Source organism: Poecilia reticulata, linkage group LG12 (assembly GCF_000633615.1).
Source record: "Poecilia reticulata strain Guanapo linkage group LG12, Guppy_female_1.0+MT, whole genome shotgun sequence".
NCBI lineage: Eukaryota > Metazoa > Chordata > Actinopteri > Cyprinodontiformes > Poeciliidae > Poecilia > Poecilia reticulata.
Window position 1 is genome coordinate 516123 of NC_024342.1, and position 19010 is coordinate 535132.

A 19010-nucleotide genomic window follows, 5' to 3' on the forward strand; every position below is an offset into this window, starting at 1 on the left:
TGTGGGCTACCTGTCTCTGCACATTGTTTAAAATACAAAAAAGCAATAAACAGATTTTTTGGGGAAAAAAAAGATTTAAAAAACTAAAGATTTAGATCACAATATGTTGATCGTGAACGACCAGTCGATCTCGGGAAGGTTTTGAGTCGATCTCGGCATAGGTGATAAACTGAATGCTGCCAGGAGGCTGAGACCAGCACGGCCTCTTCTGGTGCGCTTATCAAAATATTCACTAAGACCCAAAACGTCTAGAATTTCATTAAAGACTAAAAAAAGAACTCAGCAAAACGTGTTCAATAACCTTACAAAAATAATAATTACAATAATTATTGTTTCAACAAGGTGTTGTGCAATTCTGCATGTTTCTATAGAAGCCCATTTCTGCCACTCTGTTTTTGTTAGATAGTTTAACAGTTATGTTAAACTGTCTCATTATAATGAGATCATTTATTTTATTTTCTGTACCAGAGTGGTAGAAACATGCTTCCATATGTTTCGGTTCCGTGAACAAAAAACGAAGGAAAAAAAGGCGATTCAGAGACCAACTGTCTGATATCACTAGCAGAGCAGAAGTTTCAATTAGCTAAACAACCACGGCTGTGTTCACTCCCAGTGTCAGAAATCTCAATGAGGAAGTTACTGCATTAGGTTTTCTACCACTTTAATATGTCTGCTATAGCTGACATATTTGTATAGAGTTTCATTTGTAAATTTTTATTTTTATACCTTTGTCATTTGGTAGATGCCAGCCAGCTGATGAGAAAAAGTAGATCTTAATCTCAAAAAGTTTGAGCACCCGTGGTTTAGATTATTTCTTTCATTTGTTCACTATCACTACTGTAAATGGTAAAAAAATCTAGTAAATTAAGTTGCAGTATGACTCTTGTACTGAAATGCAATACCCAATCATAACTGTTGTCAAATTTTGTTGATGATCACTATGAAAAAGTCTAGTAAAAAAATGATCATCAGGAGTCATGTTTCCACAAGGATTTTCTCACTCTGACTCTACTACGTAATGGTGAGGCTGTACTAACAGAATCAGCCAGAAGTGATCTGCTGGCCTCGCCCACTGTGCGGATGGCGTTGTCCACATCCCTCTGACCAGGAAGGGAGTTAACACATCTGTTCAGAGCCTGGGACACTGCCTTGGCCACCTACACACAGGTCGTAAAGAACAGAATATATTACTCTGATGATCAGCCTTACCAGGAGTATTGAAATATTGTTTTTCTTTCTGAAGTTTTGTGTCTGACCTGAGCTAGCCTCTGTTGACACTCTGCATCTCCTGGCTTAGCGATCGCCCTCTTGGTTTCCTCAATCAGGTTGGCTGATTTGTCCATAACATCACCAGCACAGTCCAGCACAGCGCTGCGTGTTGCTGGGTCATCTGTGGTAGCAGCGACCCCTCTGGCTGCTGAGGCCAAGGACTTCAGAGTCTGGGCTATATCTCTGGCTGACATGCCTAGAGGAGGGTGGAGAAACCTGAGTCTGTGCTAACATGGAAGGTCACACTAAACAATCGGTGTAAATACATGATTAAGTCAAGTAACTAGGAGGTTTAAATCAAACTGCATAGCTTTTGCAGAGCATGTTTGGAGTGCTTTGTGCTCCTCTGGGAGGTGCATTCATTTTACCCACCTATGTAATTCTCATCTCCTTGAGTGGCTTCACTCAGGAGCTGGGCGATACCTGACATGACAGCCTTGGTGCTGGTGCCCAGGTCCTGGGAACATTTTTCAAGCTGAACAACAAAACAAACAGTTAGACCAACTGCCCAGGATTTAGAATCTTCTGATCTACATCCACTGCTTCATATAAAGCTTCATCTTATGAGAATTTTCAGTCCGTTTGTCCAAGCTAAATGAGCTGGCTTGTGTGAGTGTGTGTTTGTTACCGTCTCGCCTGGCAGCGGTTTGAGTTTGCCTGCTTGAGCAGAAGCCTTGGCATCCTGGATGTTCTTCTCCAGATCTCTCACCATGTTCAGGGCATTATCTATCTCCAGCTGACCACAAGCATCCTGGGCCTGAAACATTACACATATACACCATTTAGCATGTTTGTCTGTTTTCATGTCTCCTGTCATCCATCAACATGGGGCAGAAGACAATGATTCAGGTGGAGGTCATGATCTTTTACCTTTTGTGAGGCAGTGCGAAGTTCTGCCAGGGAGCTGGCCAGATTCTTAGCGCATTGGCTGAGTTGCATGGCCGATGCCTGGTCATTGATGGTTGGAATAGTGGCTTTACATGCTGTTACCATCTTTGCTCCTGGCTGGAAGAGGACAGGAAAAGACAGACTGAATTAACTTGGATAGGAAGACAAACATGATTTATGCAGATTATCTGAGGTGCTCACCAAGCGTGATATTAGAACCAAGATGAACTTTTGGAATGGAAGTCCCTAACACACCGATTATTACATTTTGAAGATTAATAGTAAAGCAAAATATAACAAGTTATTTATCGGAAATTGTAGACCTAATTAACCACCCCCTGCAGACCTATACATTTTCCACATAGAACATATATGCAGCAAATCCTAGACCTAGGCAATGTCATGTGAAACTTTTGCACTTTGATAGAGATGTGAAGTTTGCATCTTGCAATGGAAAAATACCTCAGGGATGCAGTACATCACAATGCATCAACACAAAGAATTTGTGAGATTTTATTTTAAAAAAGCAGTCGATGGAATATGGTGAGTTCTGGAGGCTCAAAGCAGGAACAAAAAGAAGCCCAGACAAGTCAGACAGCAGGTAAAGCAACGCAAAATTGCAAACATTGGCCCAGACGAGCATGACAGTCAGAAGGCTGAACTGAAATAACCAAAAAAAAAAGAATCAAATTCATCAGGCTAGAAGGCCAGCCTTTGTCAGAGGAGGAAGACGCTGGGTTCCACTGAATGCTACATGCTTCTGAGATGTAATATTTCAGACGCAGTGCTGTTCAAACTCCACTTGACAGTGGACTCTCACATCGGATGTCTCTTTAAAGCTGCAGCATGCAAGTTAAAAAAATTTTTTTTACCTATGCCTTAACAAGAAAAAAAGAGGTGAAAAAAAAATCAAAATCCTCTACCTCTTCCCTATGTTCTGCAGAATTATGCTGCTTGGTCAGAAACAACCAATCAGAGTCAGTAATAGGGTCTCAAAACTGTCAGTCATAATTTGACACTGCGCAGCAGAGGGTTTTCACATGCACAGAACAATTAGCCACTTGTGTTTGTTTATTTGAATGGAACCTGCATTTGACTTTGAATGTTTCCTTTGACTTGACATTACTTGATATAAGCAGTGTATTAGGATTGTTTTGACTTTCTGTATAATTTAGGCTGTTGGGAGCTTACCGTTTTCAAACTGTTAAATATTGTATTACTGATAACTATTTTTCAGTCATCCTTTTTAACATATCACATAGTCAGCAGCATTTATACCTAAATCAAAAATTAACAGCCAATCCATGTAATTAGTACTGGTGATCTGCAGTGATTGGCCCTCGTATATCGACAGCAAGAAACCTGATCGAAGCAACTCTAGTTTGAAAACACCAATAAATACAGGACCAAAATCAAACTACTCGTTTGTGTGCACAACTTGGCAAATAAAGTTGATTCTGACTCTAACTGCATTTATGTTTGTCTTGTTTGGACAGCATAGATTGAAGATTAGTACTTGGGAAAAGAGCAGCAGCTTAAAGTAGCAATTCATCATACCAGAGACGCACTAGCATCTGATCTGTTTTCCTGCTTAGTAAATAATTAAAAATACTGGCAAAAAAACAACAAAAAAAACCATACAAAACATTTAAAACACAATTCAGTTTCATGCCTGAAACTGTGTTCAGTTTCATGAAGGTAATCAGTCACCTGCAGAAAGTTCTGACTAGCACCAATGAGGGCAAGCTGGGCACTGGGGCTGTCAGGCTGGGACTGGCTGCCTCGGACTCCTTGAACCAGCTGAGGGATCTGCTCTGCCACCACCTGATCACACACACACACACACACACACACACACACACACACACACACGCACACACACACGCACACGCACACACACACACACACACACACACACACACACACACACACACACACACACACACACACACACACACAGAGAGCATAACCTCCCATTAAAAACTACTCAATTTACACCATGGATACTTATGGCATTGTTATACTTCACAATATAACAACGATGGGAAGTCAATTTGTTATTTCTGGTTCAAAAGTGCTGAAGTTCAGCTTTGTTACTAATAAGAGAAGTTTTGTAGAAATAAAACAGTTTCTGGTGCAGTGGATAGCAGTGGATTTAAAAAGATCCAGACTACTTTCTGGAAAGAGGATTGCAGAAATCTTCTTTGTATAGATAAACACTAAACTTCAACTGAGTGCTATCCTGGCTCATAGTTTTATTGGGTTTTAAAGTAACCTTTACCAGGCCAAGTGTTTCCATGTGACACATAGGTAGGTACTGTAATGTGGGGAGCTGTCATGTCAAAACATATTGAAGAAATACAGTTGACTTGACAAGATGAAAGAATCTTGCAAAATTAGTGAATCTTATATGGGTCCTGAGGCGGGGGGCAACTGTAGCACATATAGGTTCTAAGATAACGCTACACTGACATAATCATTATTTTGGTTGTTTTTGTACCTCAGTAAAATCTCCTTATTTTACTGTATTCAAACAATCAGCTCTAAGACTGTCCATAACATGATGCAACAAAAAACTGCCATAGATCTAATGCTAATAACATCTGCACGCGCTTTATCATAGCAACATTGATACTTTAACACAGTTCACAGTAGCAATTTTGCAACAGTTACTCAAACGTTTCCCAGAAACATCGCTTTCACCAAAATTTGTACTCCTTGGCAGGATTTGTTGGAGCAGATAGCTGGCTCCTGGTAGAAAACACCCAGACACTTCCGCACTAATGTTTAAAAAGTAAAATATGGAATGTGTGACTTTTTCGGGTTCTGTGCGGAATTATGCCACCATGTGTATGTGTGGGTTTGTGTGAACAGATCAGAGCAGGTCGAGGGCTCACCTTGCAGCTCTGGACGAGCTGTTGCTGTGCAGCCTGATTCTTGTTGGATGAGGCAGCATGCTGGGCCGCAGCTATCGTCTGAGTGGCAGCTGCTGCGGCTTGTTTGGCAGCATTCTGCCAGAGAAAAAATTAAAGACTTCAGTCTACTACAAATGAAAGGTGTTTGGTTTTCTAAATCCTATATTCTGAATATAAAAAGTTATAAGCCAAGTATGTTCCATTTTATTTTACCTCCAGATTGTTGATGAGCCGCTTCTTGATAGCATTCTGGGCGGCAGCGTTGGTGGCCATCCGCAGGCCTTCTGCAGCTTCACGCAGTTTCTGCTGCTGTTCCTCACTGTCAGGATTGGCAGCTGCACCCTGCAGAAACACCACAGCAGCTCACAGCCAACTTACAGACAGATTAAAGCATTTCTATTAAGTTCAGGACATACTGAAGTAGGCTAACCTTAGCAGCCTCCACCATTTTAGCAGTGGCATCAGCCAGAAGTTTGGCTGCAGAGAGAAGCTTGCGGGAGTTTTCCAGATCAGACTCTCCCTCTGCATCCATCTTGATGGCATTGACAAGATCAGACGTGGCCTGGGCAAGAATACGAGCCTGGCGAACCATCTCACCTGGTATGTTAGAGAGAAAGAAAGAATGTGATTTAAAGAAAAGGTTTTGTTCCTTGATATGAAATATCATCAAATATTATTAGCTTTGTGTGTTTTACAGATTTTATTTTTACAACCTTTAAAACAATGTTCATTACTGACCGACTCTTGCTTTTTACTCTTTCGCACATACTAGAAGCAGCTCGGGAGAGAAACAACAGATTTAATGATCCACAACAAAATTACCTCCTTGGAGAGAGGTGAATGCAGCTTGTAGTTTAAAATTAAAGTAGTCATAACTGATAACCTATAAAAGCATGAATATTGTACTCTTCCTGTATAATGTTGGTAAAAACAAAAAACGTTATAAATGCTTGCATCCATGTGAGCAGAAGGTTTAGGAAAAGGAAATATGATGCTAACGGTTTATTGTCTTACAAGAACTGAAACGAGAAATCAGTTGGCGGCAAGAATTAGGCAGCTGAATGACCCAGAACCACAGCTACTAGGCTGTCTTGACAACAACACTCTCATGGTTGTTACTGAGAGAAGGAGACTCAAAGCAGGGGAGCTACTTTTATGATATCATATCTAAACAACTTGCAGTTCATTCCGGCAGCAAGAGAAAGCAATACTCTCACCAGATAACAGGAAGGCTGTATGGAGTACACTAAAGCTGCTTTATTTTATCCTATTGGCATTTCAACCTCTGTGTCCTGGAGCGCATCAATGTTTGCAGCCTTTTTGAAATGAGGACTGGCATTTTAACAACGCTAGCCTATGTAACCACACTAAACATAAGACGATTTAAAATAACTGTAATAGCTCTCTCTTTGCTTTATTGTATAATTAAAACCATCTTTTATTGCAACTGACCCACACACAGCATGTCTCCTCTGCTTGTAAGGTAAATAACTAATGGCCACTTACAGCAGAAGGTAATTGAATTTTTTTTTCTCATGACCTTTTATTATATTGCTGTTCTCAAAGAGAAATCAGAATTAGTCATAAATTAGTACTGAGTACTGACAAGTCAAAACTTGAACTTGAATGAAAAATTCTGACCCTTTTCTTTTTTTAAACTGCCCCCCAGTTGGCACAATACTTGGTTATTTATGATTACCTGCATCATTACCACCCATTCATCCACAGCACTAAGGTGGCCACTTCCACTCACCAGCATTTCCCATTGCATTAAAGATCTTCTCAGTAACATCCAGGATGCAGTCAGTGGCCTCTCCGTGCCGTCCAATAGGATGGCCTCCACTGGAGTACTGCTTGATGTGCTGCAGCAGCTCATTGAGGGCTTGAGTGACCCCTGTGGCCGCCTGGCCAACCTGTTTCAGAAGACCCTCGTCGTTGGTGGCCATCTGGGAGGCCTCCATACATCCTTCTACTGACTTGGCCACCAGCTTGCCTGCCTCTATCAGCTGCTCCTGGCACACTGGGGAACTAATGGTTGGAGCCACCACCTTGTGGAAAGAGAATACATCTTTACCATACCATCCCAGTTTATAGCTGAAGCACATTAGAATCAACATAGCAGCAGACCAATATGCTGTACAAATATATAAAACAAATAAACAAAGAATCAAATATCTAGGTTACCGTATTTTCCGCACTATAAGRCGCACCTTCAATGGCCTATTTTAAAACTTTTTTCATATATAAGGCGCACAGAATAGACGCTACAGTTAGGGTTGCCACCTGTCCCGTATTGAACCTATACAGGAAGCAATTTGTTCCGAACCCTACAAATATGGATATGTAATAATAAAGTAGTGGTCCCCAAGTACTTTATATAGTAGGCTGCCCCAGTCATTGTTTCACTCACGGTGTTGGTGTTGCGATATTGTGCCCAACTGCTTTCTGGGTAACACAGACCAACCGACACGCTGACGCCGCAGTCTCTGTCTCTCTTCCCCCGCACCCCCCCGGCTTTAAATGTATAGGGGCTGGTCCCTTGGTAACCCTAGTCGAAGCATCCCGGATGAATGTCTAAAGCCACTTTGTTGACATAAAGAATGTCAACAAAACAGTCCGACTCTGGTCGGCGAGGAGAGCCTTAAGCGACAGGGCCGGGACGTGGCCGGACGATGGTCACCCTTCTCCGTTTGCGTACAGCATGTTCGTGGAGAACGTGGTGCTAAATGACCTGCAGACGACCTGATTATCAGGTCGGTAGGTAGATAGGTCAGTCAAACATCATTAACAAACCAGCGTTCTGACAACTATCCCAGCATGCACCGCAAGCTTCTTCTTGTACGGGCGAAAATGAAGTCGGCGGCTGCTTACCGTAGTTGCTAGACCTGTTGTGGCTCAATATTGGTCCATATATAAGGCGCACCGGATTATAAGGCGCACTGTCTGCTTTTGAGGAAATTGAAGGCTTTTAAGGTGCCTTATAGTGCGGAAAATACGGTATAAACAGAATTCTGCAGGACTTAATGACATGCTGAGGAGGAAATCAGCCAGTTGATTCCAAGTGTGTTGACCCAGGAACACATTGATCAGGCTCAACAGATTAGACAATGACAAATATGCATTACAGAACACTGTAGAATATGAGCACTGGAGTCTGATGCTCCTGGGTTAGACCACAGCATGATCATGTATTGTATTGGTCTAGTCAAAGTCCAGACTTAAGTTTACAGTTGTAATGTTGTAAATTGTGAAACTGCTCATAGGTTATGAATATTTTTGTAATAAATAAACCAATCTCAGCCATACCAAGGAAGTTTTCCTTGATATGGAAAAATCAAGAAAATTTTTTTCCTTAATAAAAAAGAAAAAAATTCACAGTACATTTCCCTAGTCATAATGTTCTGCCTAAATGTTGTCCACTTTAACCGGAACATCAAAGCTCTTAAAGTATCAGCTGTGATCTTTCTGACCAACCACCGCAGGTCCCAGTACTCACCCTGGTGCAGGCGACCAGCTGAGATGTGGAGAGAGCGCACTGTGTAGCTGCTGCAATAACTCGGTTCTGCTGGGCCGAGTCCTCCGTCTTCTGGGCCACGTTCTTAGCTTTGAGCACCAGAGCTGCTGCAGCATTAGCCACAGCTTTTGCCAGCTGCATCAACATATCCTGTCAAAAGTGAACAGCCTAATTACCACTGTCCACTCCATGCTTGTGGGTAAAGAAGGGACAGACACTAGTCACAATAATGTCAATCACAAAGAAAGTTCAATGCTTCCAAGATTGCACAGATAATATTTTTAAATTTGCACAATTAAATGTAAAATCAAGGTTGTTCAATCAATCAACAGTTTAATCAACGAGCCAATAGTTGATCTAAATAGTTTGGAAAGTAATCAGTAGGAAGGTAAACTAAGTGATCCAAATAGATATTAGAAAGGAGAAACACATACTTTGATGAGGCTACAGTTATTTAAGATTGACTGCCCTATTAATGTCTACAGAATGTGCCACCCTATATTATTACATATCAAAGTTTGCGTCTTTCTCTCCTAATTTAACACTTCTGTGGGAATTAGCACAAATAGATTTTATTCATGTCAAGTTCAGTGAAAGATTAAAAGTAGCCTGCAGACTCTCCAGCAGAGTGTAAAATCTAAAAGAAGTCTTAAATATGAAGTTCCTTGTCTGCTGCTCCTGAGGAGCAGCAGCAGACAAGGATGTGATGAGCAGTTCTTTAGTTGAAGCCTTTGAAACAGCAAATCTAAGTTTTTGGGAAGGGTTCTATCCAGAGCGATGCCAGGTGACAGCTATGCAGAGTTTGAGGCGTTTTTAATCTATAGGTACTCTGTTAATCAAGTATAAGCTAGAACATAACATGAATGGTTGTGGAAGTCCACTGTCAGGATACGTCTGTAAATAGTCCTGGATGGAGTGCTTTGGAAACTGCTACTGCCGTTTTATGATCCCAGCATGTGTGCAGTAATTTGTTGCTGATTGTAACCATGTGGATTCCAATTTTAGGTGCAATATTGCATTGGTATCTTGGATTCATTGTCATGTAACTTGAATTGATATTTTTAATGTTCCTTAGGTCTTTTTCAAATTAAAAAGCTTAATACTTTACCTGCTACCAATTAGGCCCGATTTCATCAACTACATTTCATCTATGAGGCTTGCAAATTATCCTTTGTTGTGCTATAAAGAACCACAAATGTGTAAGCATGTTTGTATTATTTGCCCCAACAATGCTTTTCTGTTTTAAAAAAAAGTACAATGGCAAATGTGTATTACAAATTTTACAACTTTGGTTTTGGTGTGGACAGTTTAGTTTACACTGAATACAAAGTGATCAGCTCATGTGATCAGTCCATTCATTCATAAAAAAGCATATTATCTTTAAAGTGTAGTTTATAACACAATCCACATTGACAGTATATTTCTGCAAAATGATCAGCTAACTTCCTTTCCATACCGTACAGGTGTAGGTATAAAAAGAGAGCTTATTTGTTTGAAATTATTTTTTCCATTGAGGGACAATGAAGGTTATTTCTACTCTGTACCCACAATTTGTCACCATGGAAACCTCTGGCCATACCTGTATGATGGACTGGTTGGATGCTGGATCTGATTGTTACAGAGTAAATTTATCAAGGGGGAAATATGTCATTGTGATCAATAATGCTGCCAATAACCAATTGTACTACTAAAAACTGGAAGCTTTTAGTCTTTATTATTACTACCTTATAAAGGCAAAAGATTTGTTGATTGATCTTAAAGATAAAGTAATATATACAGTATAAAGCATAGTAATATGCTTGATTAGGCAAAATGAGTCATGCTTTTATCTGGAGGATACGTTAGTTACCAGCACTCGAACGTTAGAGGGAATTCTCCATCTGGAACCCCTGAAAGATCCTTTAGGCTGATGCTGTCAAATATATTCATTAAACATGAAACAAAGTTTTATACGGTGAGAAATGTGTATTACATCCATAAGGCTTTTATTAAGGACCACATATGTTTGAATGTACACTCCAAATCTGAAATACAAGTATTTTCACTAAATACCTTTTAACTCTTGCTTTTCAACTCTCCAGTCATTTTTTTGGATGAATACTTCTACTTGAATCAAAATATATTGCAGTAATATTACTCTTACTTCAGTATATTGTCAAAAGTATTGGCTCACAGAATTCACATGTTTAAATAGTTCCCATGACCTCAGGTATAGGTCACCAAGGCATGCAAACGGCTTCTACAAACATTGTGAAAGCAGTTCTCTCCTAGGAGCTCAGTGAATTCCACGATGGTATGATGACAATATCCCACCTATGCAAAAAGTTCAGTCATAAAATATTCCTTTTTGTGGTATTATAACAGTGTATTACAGCAATTGGGCATGAGAGCATTTTCAGCAGATATTGAGGTTGCCAGCTTTCTGCAGAGTCAATAGCTACAGACCTCCAAACTTCATGATCTGTTGTGAAGTTTGTCCAGACTTTGCGTGGCTAACAGATCATTTAAAGAATTAAGCTCCATGGAATGGACTTCCATGGCCAAAGAGCTGCATCCAAGTCTGAAATCCCCAAGTATGATGCCAAATGTTGAATGCAGTGGAATGAGGAACACAAGCACTGGGATCTAGAAAACTGGAGACATGTTTTCTGGAGGGATAAATCGTGATTCCCGTCTGGCAGCCCAATGGATTGGAGTCTGGGTTTGATAGCTGCTAAGTTAACAGTATTTGTCTGGCTGCATGTGTCAGGAGTAAAGGTTGATAGGAGGGGATTATGATGGGGGTATTGTGATGAGCAGGCATTCTAGTGAGAGGAACTATTTGTGTCCTTGTTCTAGTCAATGGAACTATTAAGGCTACAACATACAAAGACATTTTGGGGAATGGTAAATGGTCTGTACTTGTATAGTGCTTTATTAAATATGAGGACTCCAAAACGTTGTGCACTACAAGTAGTCAGTCATTCATTCATTCCAGATTGATGGTGGTGAGCTACACAGCTGCCCCAGGGCAGAGTAACTAAGGCAAAGCTATCATGCAGCCGCGTCAGTTGTTGCCAGTGCCAACCACCAGCAGTAAAGGAGGGTGAAGTGTCTTGCCCATAGATGGGACAAAGTCAGCCAGAGACAGGGTTTTAACCAGCAACCTACTGGTTATATAATAAACTTATACCTCCTGTAAAGCAATCTGAGGGTTCAATGGGTTGTCACCTTCATGTTTCAACATGACCGTGTACCATTGCCAGGCTGTCCCCTTAAACATCCCCTTAAAACACTGTGCATTTATGAGGTCAACATTTGTGACCTCACAAATGCACATTTGAAGAAATTGTAATAAATTCACATAAAACACACCTAAACAATCAGAAAAACCATCCCAGAATACTTAAAGCAGTTGTATTTGCAAAGATAAGCCAGGCTCATATTAAACCTTCTCTGACTGTAGACTGTAAAACAAAGAACATTTCAATAAAAGTAAGGACTGACAAACCTGGAACTGTGGATCAGTGTCTGTCTCTCCAATGTGAGACAGGAGTTCTCCACTAGCCTGACCAACATTTCCTGCTGCTTGCAACAAGTTCTGACGAGGCTGGAAAAGTAAGACATAAAGAACAACTATAATGACTTAAGACAAACATAACATGTCTCCTCCTCCTAAAGCTGCTATCTACTGTACCTCTGTATTTGCCGGCTGAGCTGTCTTCAGCATGTCAGAAACAGCACTGGCCAGATTCTTGGCAGCACCCAGCAGCTGCTGCCCGTTTCCACCTTCGTCCTCCATCAGGGCTGCCAGTAGTTTCACACCCTTTGACATCTCAGTCAGGTTGGATGAGATTGTGGTGACTGCACAGCCAACCGCTGTATAGTCTGTCTCAGCTGGATCACCTTAGAACACAAATAGCAACTGCATTTATTCCCAAAGTAAATATAATTGCTCTCGTGTATCAGAAACAAATTCACATGAGAAATTAACAAAGAATTGAAATTGCCGTATGCATAAGGCTCTAAACAGCAAAATGACAGTGAGTAAATCTCATTACTTATCACAGAATATGATATATGACAGAATAGAACAACTAGGACCATAAAATGTTTTTTCTTTGTGAATACCATAGATTACTGTGCAGTATGAATGAGTTTGTCATACGTTCTACTGGGATAAAAAATAAGCATCTGATAAAAGTTGTGGGAAAAAGCTTGATTACAGAAACCAGCTGACACATTTATGAGTCACATTTTCAAAAAGCATTATCAGTAGAATATGACTGACCAATCAGAATGATTACACCAAACTAGCCTGCATGTTGTTGGATCAGCTGGCTGTATAGCTGTTCTTTACTTCATTTGGACACAGTAAGGATGACTTGCTGATACCAGTCATCAGCAAGCCACATTGCTGTTCTATTGAGTTTATTTATATAGCACCAATTCTCAAGACATCATCTCACGACTCTTTACACAATAAAGTCAGTTCAGTCCATCCAATGACATACACTCCATATTGATCCTACTATCATTTAATGCAATCTGATCTTGTCATCATTTTGTGATAAAAGTATTTAACTGCTTAATGGTCCCTGCAGTGATTTTTACATTCTGTACATGATCCAGCTAATCAACTCTATACTCTCTGGGAGATACAATTCAATTCTACATCTCTGAAAACAAGCCGATCTTTTATTCTTTCTACCTGCTGTGAGGTTGACCATGGATGCTGTGCCTGCTGTGATGGCATCCACCTGGGAATGGATCTCATGCTTGGACTCATCCATCTTGTTTTTGCGCCAGGCTTGGGATGCCTTAAAAAGAGGAACATAATGCAGCATATGTTAATGTCCTCTAAAGCAGTGGTCCTCAACCCCCGGTCCACGGACCGGTACCAGTCCGTGGACTAATTGGTACCGGGCTGCGCAAGAAATAATTAAATATTTCTGTTTTATGTATTATTTGAGTCTGGAGGATCTTTTATTTTGAAAATCCTTTAACCGGATTCTCTCGGTTACATGCGCGCCAACATTGAGCCCACAAGCAACAAAATGAGTAAGAAAAAGTAAGAAACAGATCAGGTGTCATTGGAAAGTTTCTTTGCGAAGGGTAAAAGGCCCAGAGAAGAGACAGGAGAATGGATTTATCCCGGACCTGTAGGTGAGCCCCACATTACAAGCCCGCTCTGCGTAACATGCAGCCACTGGCTGCTAATGACGCAATGAAGCTTCAAACTGCTTTGCCACGTAGAGACCAAGCACGCTGTGCTCAAGCAACACTTCAGGTGTTATTGTCTCTCATCACTCCCAGATGGGACCGTCTCGTTGCAGAGAAACAAGCTCAGGGCTCCCGTTAGTCATTATCGTGAGTTAAAATTTTTACGAAAGTAAAATGTTCCTTTTTGTGGCACATCTGTATCTTACTTTGAAGGGATATGTAAACTTTACCATAGGGACCAGAGTCAGAGAGCGTTTGGGCAGTGGTCGAGAGGAGAGGAGTAGAGCTTGTGAGCCTTAAGTCTGGTTTAGACGGCAAGATTTAAAAATTGTCGGCCAATTCTCCAAACCTCTGTGACTATGTTTTTTCATAGTTAACATTTTTAATTGAATAAACATAATAATATATAATAATGATCATTACAAATAATAATAAACATTTCCACATATCCACCAGACTCTCAGTTGCGCGATACGTCTGCTGTTTGGGATTCCCCTCCGTTCTTCTGTTCATTTAACAGGTTTTATTCTCGTTCCCAGACAGGGAAAACCCCTGTGTCTTGATAAAAGGGTCAAGACAACCCAAATTTGACATATTCAGGCTTTAGTGGGAACACCAACATGTGGAAGCCTTGTCTGACGGTCACCCCCCCTGGCCGCAGCAAAAATTTCCAAGTTTTGACCAGTCCGCGGTAATATAAAGGTTGGGGACCACTGCTCTAAAGGACTACAGAGGATGGGTCCTCATGTTTGTCAGTGCTGATGAATGAAAAGCAAAGTGATTTATATTAGCAACTTAATATTTTCTGCATCTGCAACCTGCTATTGCTAATGTATTTCAGGGTTTATATGATCACCAAGAACATTTATGATTTATAAAGGGAATTATGCAAAAAATCTGACGATAGCTATTGTTGCACTCATATTCTGGATCTTTCGCACAATTCAATAAATCAAACCCATGGAAAAAAATCAGATATCTGAATAATCATTTCACAGTTTGCTAAGCAGTCTCTTGGATTATGCCCTGGAATCACTTTTCCCAGCAGACAAAATGTAAAACTCACAGCATCTGTTCCTAATGGGGGCAGAGTATCAAAATCATCCAGAGAGGCTTGGGCCGCCTGGACGGCCTGCATGCTGGAGTTGATGGTTCCAGTTAGGGCTTGCTGTGCTGATGTCTGCAGGAAGAAAATACACCTCAGTAAAGCCAATATTAACACATTTCAGACACCTCTTTCTGGCCAGTACATGTCTTAGTCCTCAGAAGTCTCACCTACTGCAAATTTGTACATAATTATTGTAACATAATTATTGTAGCAAACCATGCTACAATAATTTGTAGCATGAATATCATCTGAGGTTTGGCTCAGATGATATTCCAGGAACAAGATGCTAATGTATTCAAACCGAAAATGAAGCAATTTTGTTCTTAAAGACCCTATATTTCTTCTGTTCTTGTGAACTATGTGTAGATCGTAAGATTAAATGATACTGATAAAGAGGACATGGTGTTTGGCTTCAGGGGTTCACACAAACCTTTCATATGCTAAGTTTTATTCAGCTAAATATAATTTTTGTGGTTGAAAAGACCAGAAGCTATGTATGAAAAATCTGCACAGATCTAGGCTAAAGTCAGGCTAAGGGTAGTCTGAAACAGGGGATGTAGTGGGAGGGCACTGCACCCAAAATCTCTGATTTTAGCTCCACCCATTGCAGTGCAACCAGCCACAACACTACTACCACCAATGAGTAACAGGTCATCTTGTTTTTTGTTTTTTTGTTTTGTTTTTTTTACCAGAGGAGGCATGTGTCCCCTGTGCATCTGCCCACTGGTAATGTGCTGTTTGGCCTGGGGCATGGAACCCTTCTGGAAACTCTCTGGACCTCCAGCTCCTGAGCGCATGATGGCTGGCAGGGCAACACAGCCTGTCTCTGCCTTGCCCATCCTGTTGAACTGCTGCTGCATTACAGTCGACCTGGAGTCACACAAGTTTAGGATATGCAGAGAATTATAGCAGCTTATGCATCCACAAAGTGAGCAGTAACTTTAGATAGTACAATATCACAATAGATGGTTAGGAAATATGTGAAAGCTGGTATGATAATGCAGTGAATGTGAGCTTAAAGTTCTGCTTTAATCTCACATGTAAAGCAGAAACATTTCTGTTTTCACAGAAGTGGCAATAATCAATAATCAACTCTTATGAAGAAAACCTCAATGGCTCACTGAAAAGCTAGTGTTTTTTGCACAAATTTATAATTTTCTCTACTTAATCTAAAAGAATGATAATAATTACAGCAATTCTATTTTGATATACCTCTTACCACATTAGAATGATGAGTGATTAAATGAAAGTTATTTCTTTTCCCACACCAAAATGAAACAGTTGGATTAAAATGGAATCTCCGAGAGATGTGATGTATGCAGGACTATCCAAACATACAATGTCACCAAGTGATTCCAAAGCACTGAACAGATGCTGAGAACAAATGCCGAAATGTGTGGATGTGCCACAAATTTCTTCAGATGAATCTGAAGTTATAATCTTTGACCTATAGAGGAACAATCCAGAGTCAATTAATCAAATTTTATTTGTATAGCACATTGCAGCAGCAAGGCATTTCAAAGTGCTTTACATAATTGAAATAAAAACTGCATGTGGCAGTGAATAAACAGTTAGAAAGAGAGAATTAAAAAAAAAAAAGTTAAAGATAAAAACATTAAAACCCGCACCCCTTGTAGGACTTCAGTTAAACGACTCACACCTCAGAGTTTTAGTTAAAACGTCATTTAACAAGAATTCTCACACCTCAGAGTTTTAGTTAAGATGTCATTTAACAAGGATTCTCACACCCCTAGATATAGATTCGTTTAACTGGGACGTTTTCCGGGGGGGCTTTACATAGACAGTGTGAAAGAGAAATAAAAAGAAGTTAATAACTAGATGAAAAGTAAAGATAAAAACATTAAAAACATCAAAGACATCAAAACCCGCACTCTAAACCTTATTTAGCCATAAGCAACTCTAAACAGGTGGGTTTTAAGTTGGGATTTAAAGGCACCCAGTGTTTCAGCTGTTATACAGTTTTCTGGAAGTTTGTTCCAAATTTGTGGTGCGTAGAAGCTGAATGCTGCTTCTCCTCGTTTGGTTCTGGTTCTGGGGATGCAGAGCAGACCAGAACCAGAAGATCTGAGGGGTCTAGACGGTTGGTACAGCAATAACAGATCTTTAATGTATTGTGGTGCTAAACTGTTCAGTRATTTATAAACTAACAGCAGTATTTTAAAGTCTATTCTTTGAGCTACAGGGAGCCAGTATAGGGACTTTAAAACTGGTGTTATGTGCTCTATCTTCCTGGTTTTAGTGAGAACACGAGCAGCAGCATCTGGATCASCTGCAGCTGTTTAATTGATTTGTTAGTCAGACCTGTGAAGACGCTGTTGCAGTAATCAATGCGGCTAAAGATAAACGCATGGATGAGTAGATGATATGATAATGATAGAAGGTGACTGTGACTGTCTTAATGTGGCTCTGAAGGTTCAGGTCAGAGTCCATCACTACTCCCAGGTTTCGGGCTGATCGCTGGTTTTTAGTTGTAATAACTGAAGCTGTGCATTGATTCTGGTTCGCTCCTCTTTATGTCCAAAGATAATAACTTCAGTTTTGTTTCTGTTCAGCTGGAGAAAGTTTTGGCCCATCCACACATGTATCTGTTCTAAGCATCTATTCAGTGATTGGATGGGTTCAGAGTCACTGACATCCACCCTCTGGTGACATCGTGATGTAGAGCTGTGTATCATCCGCGTAGTTATGGTAGCTAATCCYATTTCCTGTTATAACCTGAGCCAGTGGGAGCATATAAATATTAAAAAGAAGGGGTCCTAGGATTGAACCTTGGGGTACCCCACATGTGACCTTTGACCTCTCTGATGAGAAGTTTCCGATTGAAACAAAGAAATCCCTGTTCTTTATGCAAGATTCAAACCAGTGGATCACTGTACCGGAGAGTCCGACCCAACTCTCCAGTCGATTCAGTAAAATGTTGTGGTCAACAGTGTCGAAAGCTGCACTGAGGTCCAACAGAACCAGCACTGTGGTTCTCCCACAGTCTGTATTTATATGGATGTCATTGAACACATTTACAAGGGTCGTCTCCGTGCTGTGGTGGGCACAAAAACTAGACTGGAAGGAGTCACAGCGATTCATTATTGTTAGGAAGTTATTTAATTGTTTAAAAACTGCTTTTTTAATAATTTTGCTGATGAATGGGAGGTTGGAGATCGGCCTGTAATTCTGCAGTAGGGATTTGTCCAGATTGTTCTTTTTTATCAGTGGTTTGATAACTGCTATTTTCAAAGCGTGGGGGAAAACACCTGAAGAGAGCGATGAGTTTACTATTTGGATCAGATCATTAGCAACAACAGGCAGGACTTTCTTAAAGAAATGTGTGGGTAGGACATCCAGACAGCAGGAACTGGAGCTTAATTGACTTATAATTTCTTCTAGGGTTTTAWAATKWAGTAGTTGAAATTGGGTCATTTTTCCTGCATTTGTTTTGTTTGGGCACAGCATTGGTACCGTTTTTGGAGTAGATGTGCAGATTAGTTCTCTGATCTTTTGAATTTTCTCTGAAAAGAAACTGGAAAACTTGCTGCAGGCGGCATTAGATTGAAGTTCAGGTGGCAACGTCATCGGATGATTTGTGAGCCTTTCAACAGTAGCAAATAAAGCTCGAGCTTTGTTAATGTTTTTGTTTATGACATCTGCAAAGAAAGCCTCTCTGGCATGTTTTAGTGTTGTGTGATAGTTACGTAGTCTTTCTTTATAGATGTTATAATAAACATGAAGTTGAGTTTTACGCTATTTCCGTCTTGCAGATTGAACTACTTGTGCATTTCTCCATGGAGATTACTTCCTACCAGTCACAACCTTCACTTTAATGGGGGCAATGTAATCAATGATATCTGAAAGTTTGCACTGAAAATCATCTACCAACTTATCTACGTCATTATATTTTAAGGACGAGGAGAAGAGTAGATTTGATTAAATGTTTCTGCTGTGTTTTCTGTGAAAGTACGTTTTGTGATAGTAGCTTTTTGTACAAGTGGGTTAACGCATAAAGAACTGTCAAAGAAAACAGCAAAGTGATCCGACAGGGCGACATCAGTTACAGAGACATTGGAAATATTCACACCCTTATTGATAACCAGGTCCAGTG

The 19010-nt window shown here is 40.3% G+C and overlaps 1 protein-coding gene across 1 annotated transcript in view; it reads right to left on the bottom strand.

Annotated features, from left to right (window-relative positions):
- tln1 (talin 1) overlaps positions 1 to 19010 on the bottom strand; it is an 84353-nt gene that overhangs the window by 31833 nt on the left and 33510 nt on the right. Inside the window, exons 14-30 of the mRNA XM_017307714.1 lie at positions 15586 to 15766; positions 14855 to 14968; positions 13277 to 13385; positions 12263 to 12471; positions 12077 to 12175; positions 10436 to 10498; positions 8569 to 8736; positions 6826 to 7120; positions 5503 to 5669; positions 5286 to 5414; positions 5055 to 5168; positions 3868 to 3981; positions 2140 to 2274; positions 1898 to 2026; positions 1642 to 1744; positions 1257 to 1465; positions 1038 to 1157 (exon numbers count right to left, since the gene is read on the bottom strand). Of these exons, the coding sequence (XP_017163203.1) occupies positions 1038 to 1157; positions 1257 to 1465; positions 1642 to 1744; positions 1898 to 2026; positions 2140 to 2274; positions 3868 to 3981; positions 5055 to 5168; positions 5286 to 5414; positions 5503 to 5669; positions 6826 to 7120; positions 8569 to 8736; positions 10436 to 10498; positions 12077 to 12175; positions 12263 to 12471; positions 13277 to 13385; positions 14855 to 14968; positions 15586 to 15766 (2458 nt within the window). The remainder of the gene's footprint in view (positions 1 to 1037; positions 1158 to 1256; positions 1466 to 1641; positions 1745 to 1897; positions 2027 to 2139; positions 2275 to 3867; positions 3982 to 5054; positions 5169 to 5285; positions 5415 to 5502; positions 5670 to 6825; positions 7121 to 8568; positions 8737 to 10435; positions 10499 to 12076; positions 12176 to 12262; positions 12472 to 13276; positions 13386 to 14854; positions 14969 to 15585; positions 15767 to 19010) is intronic.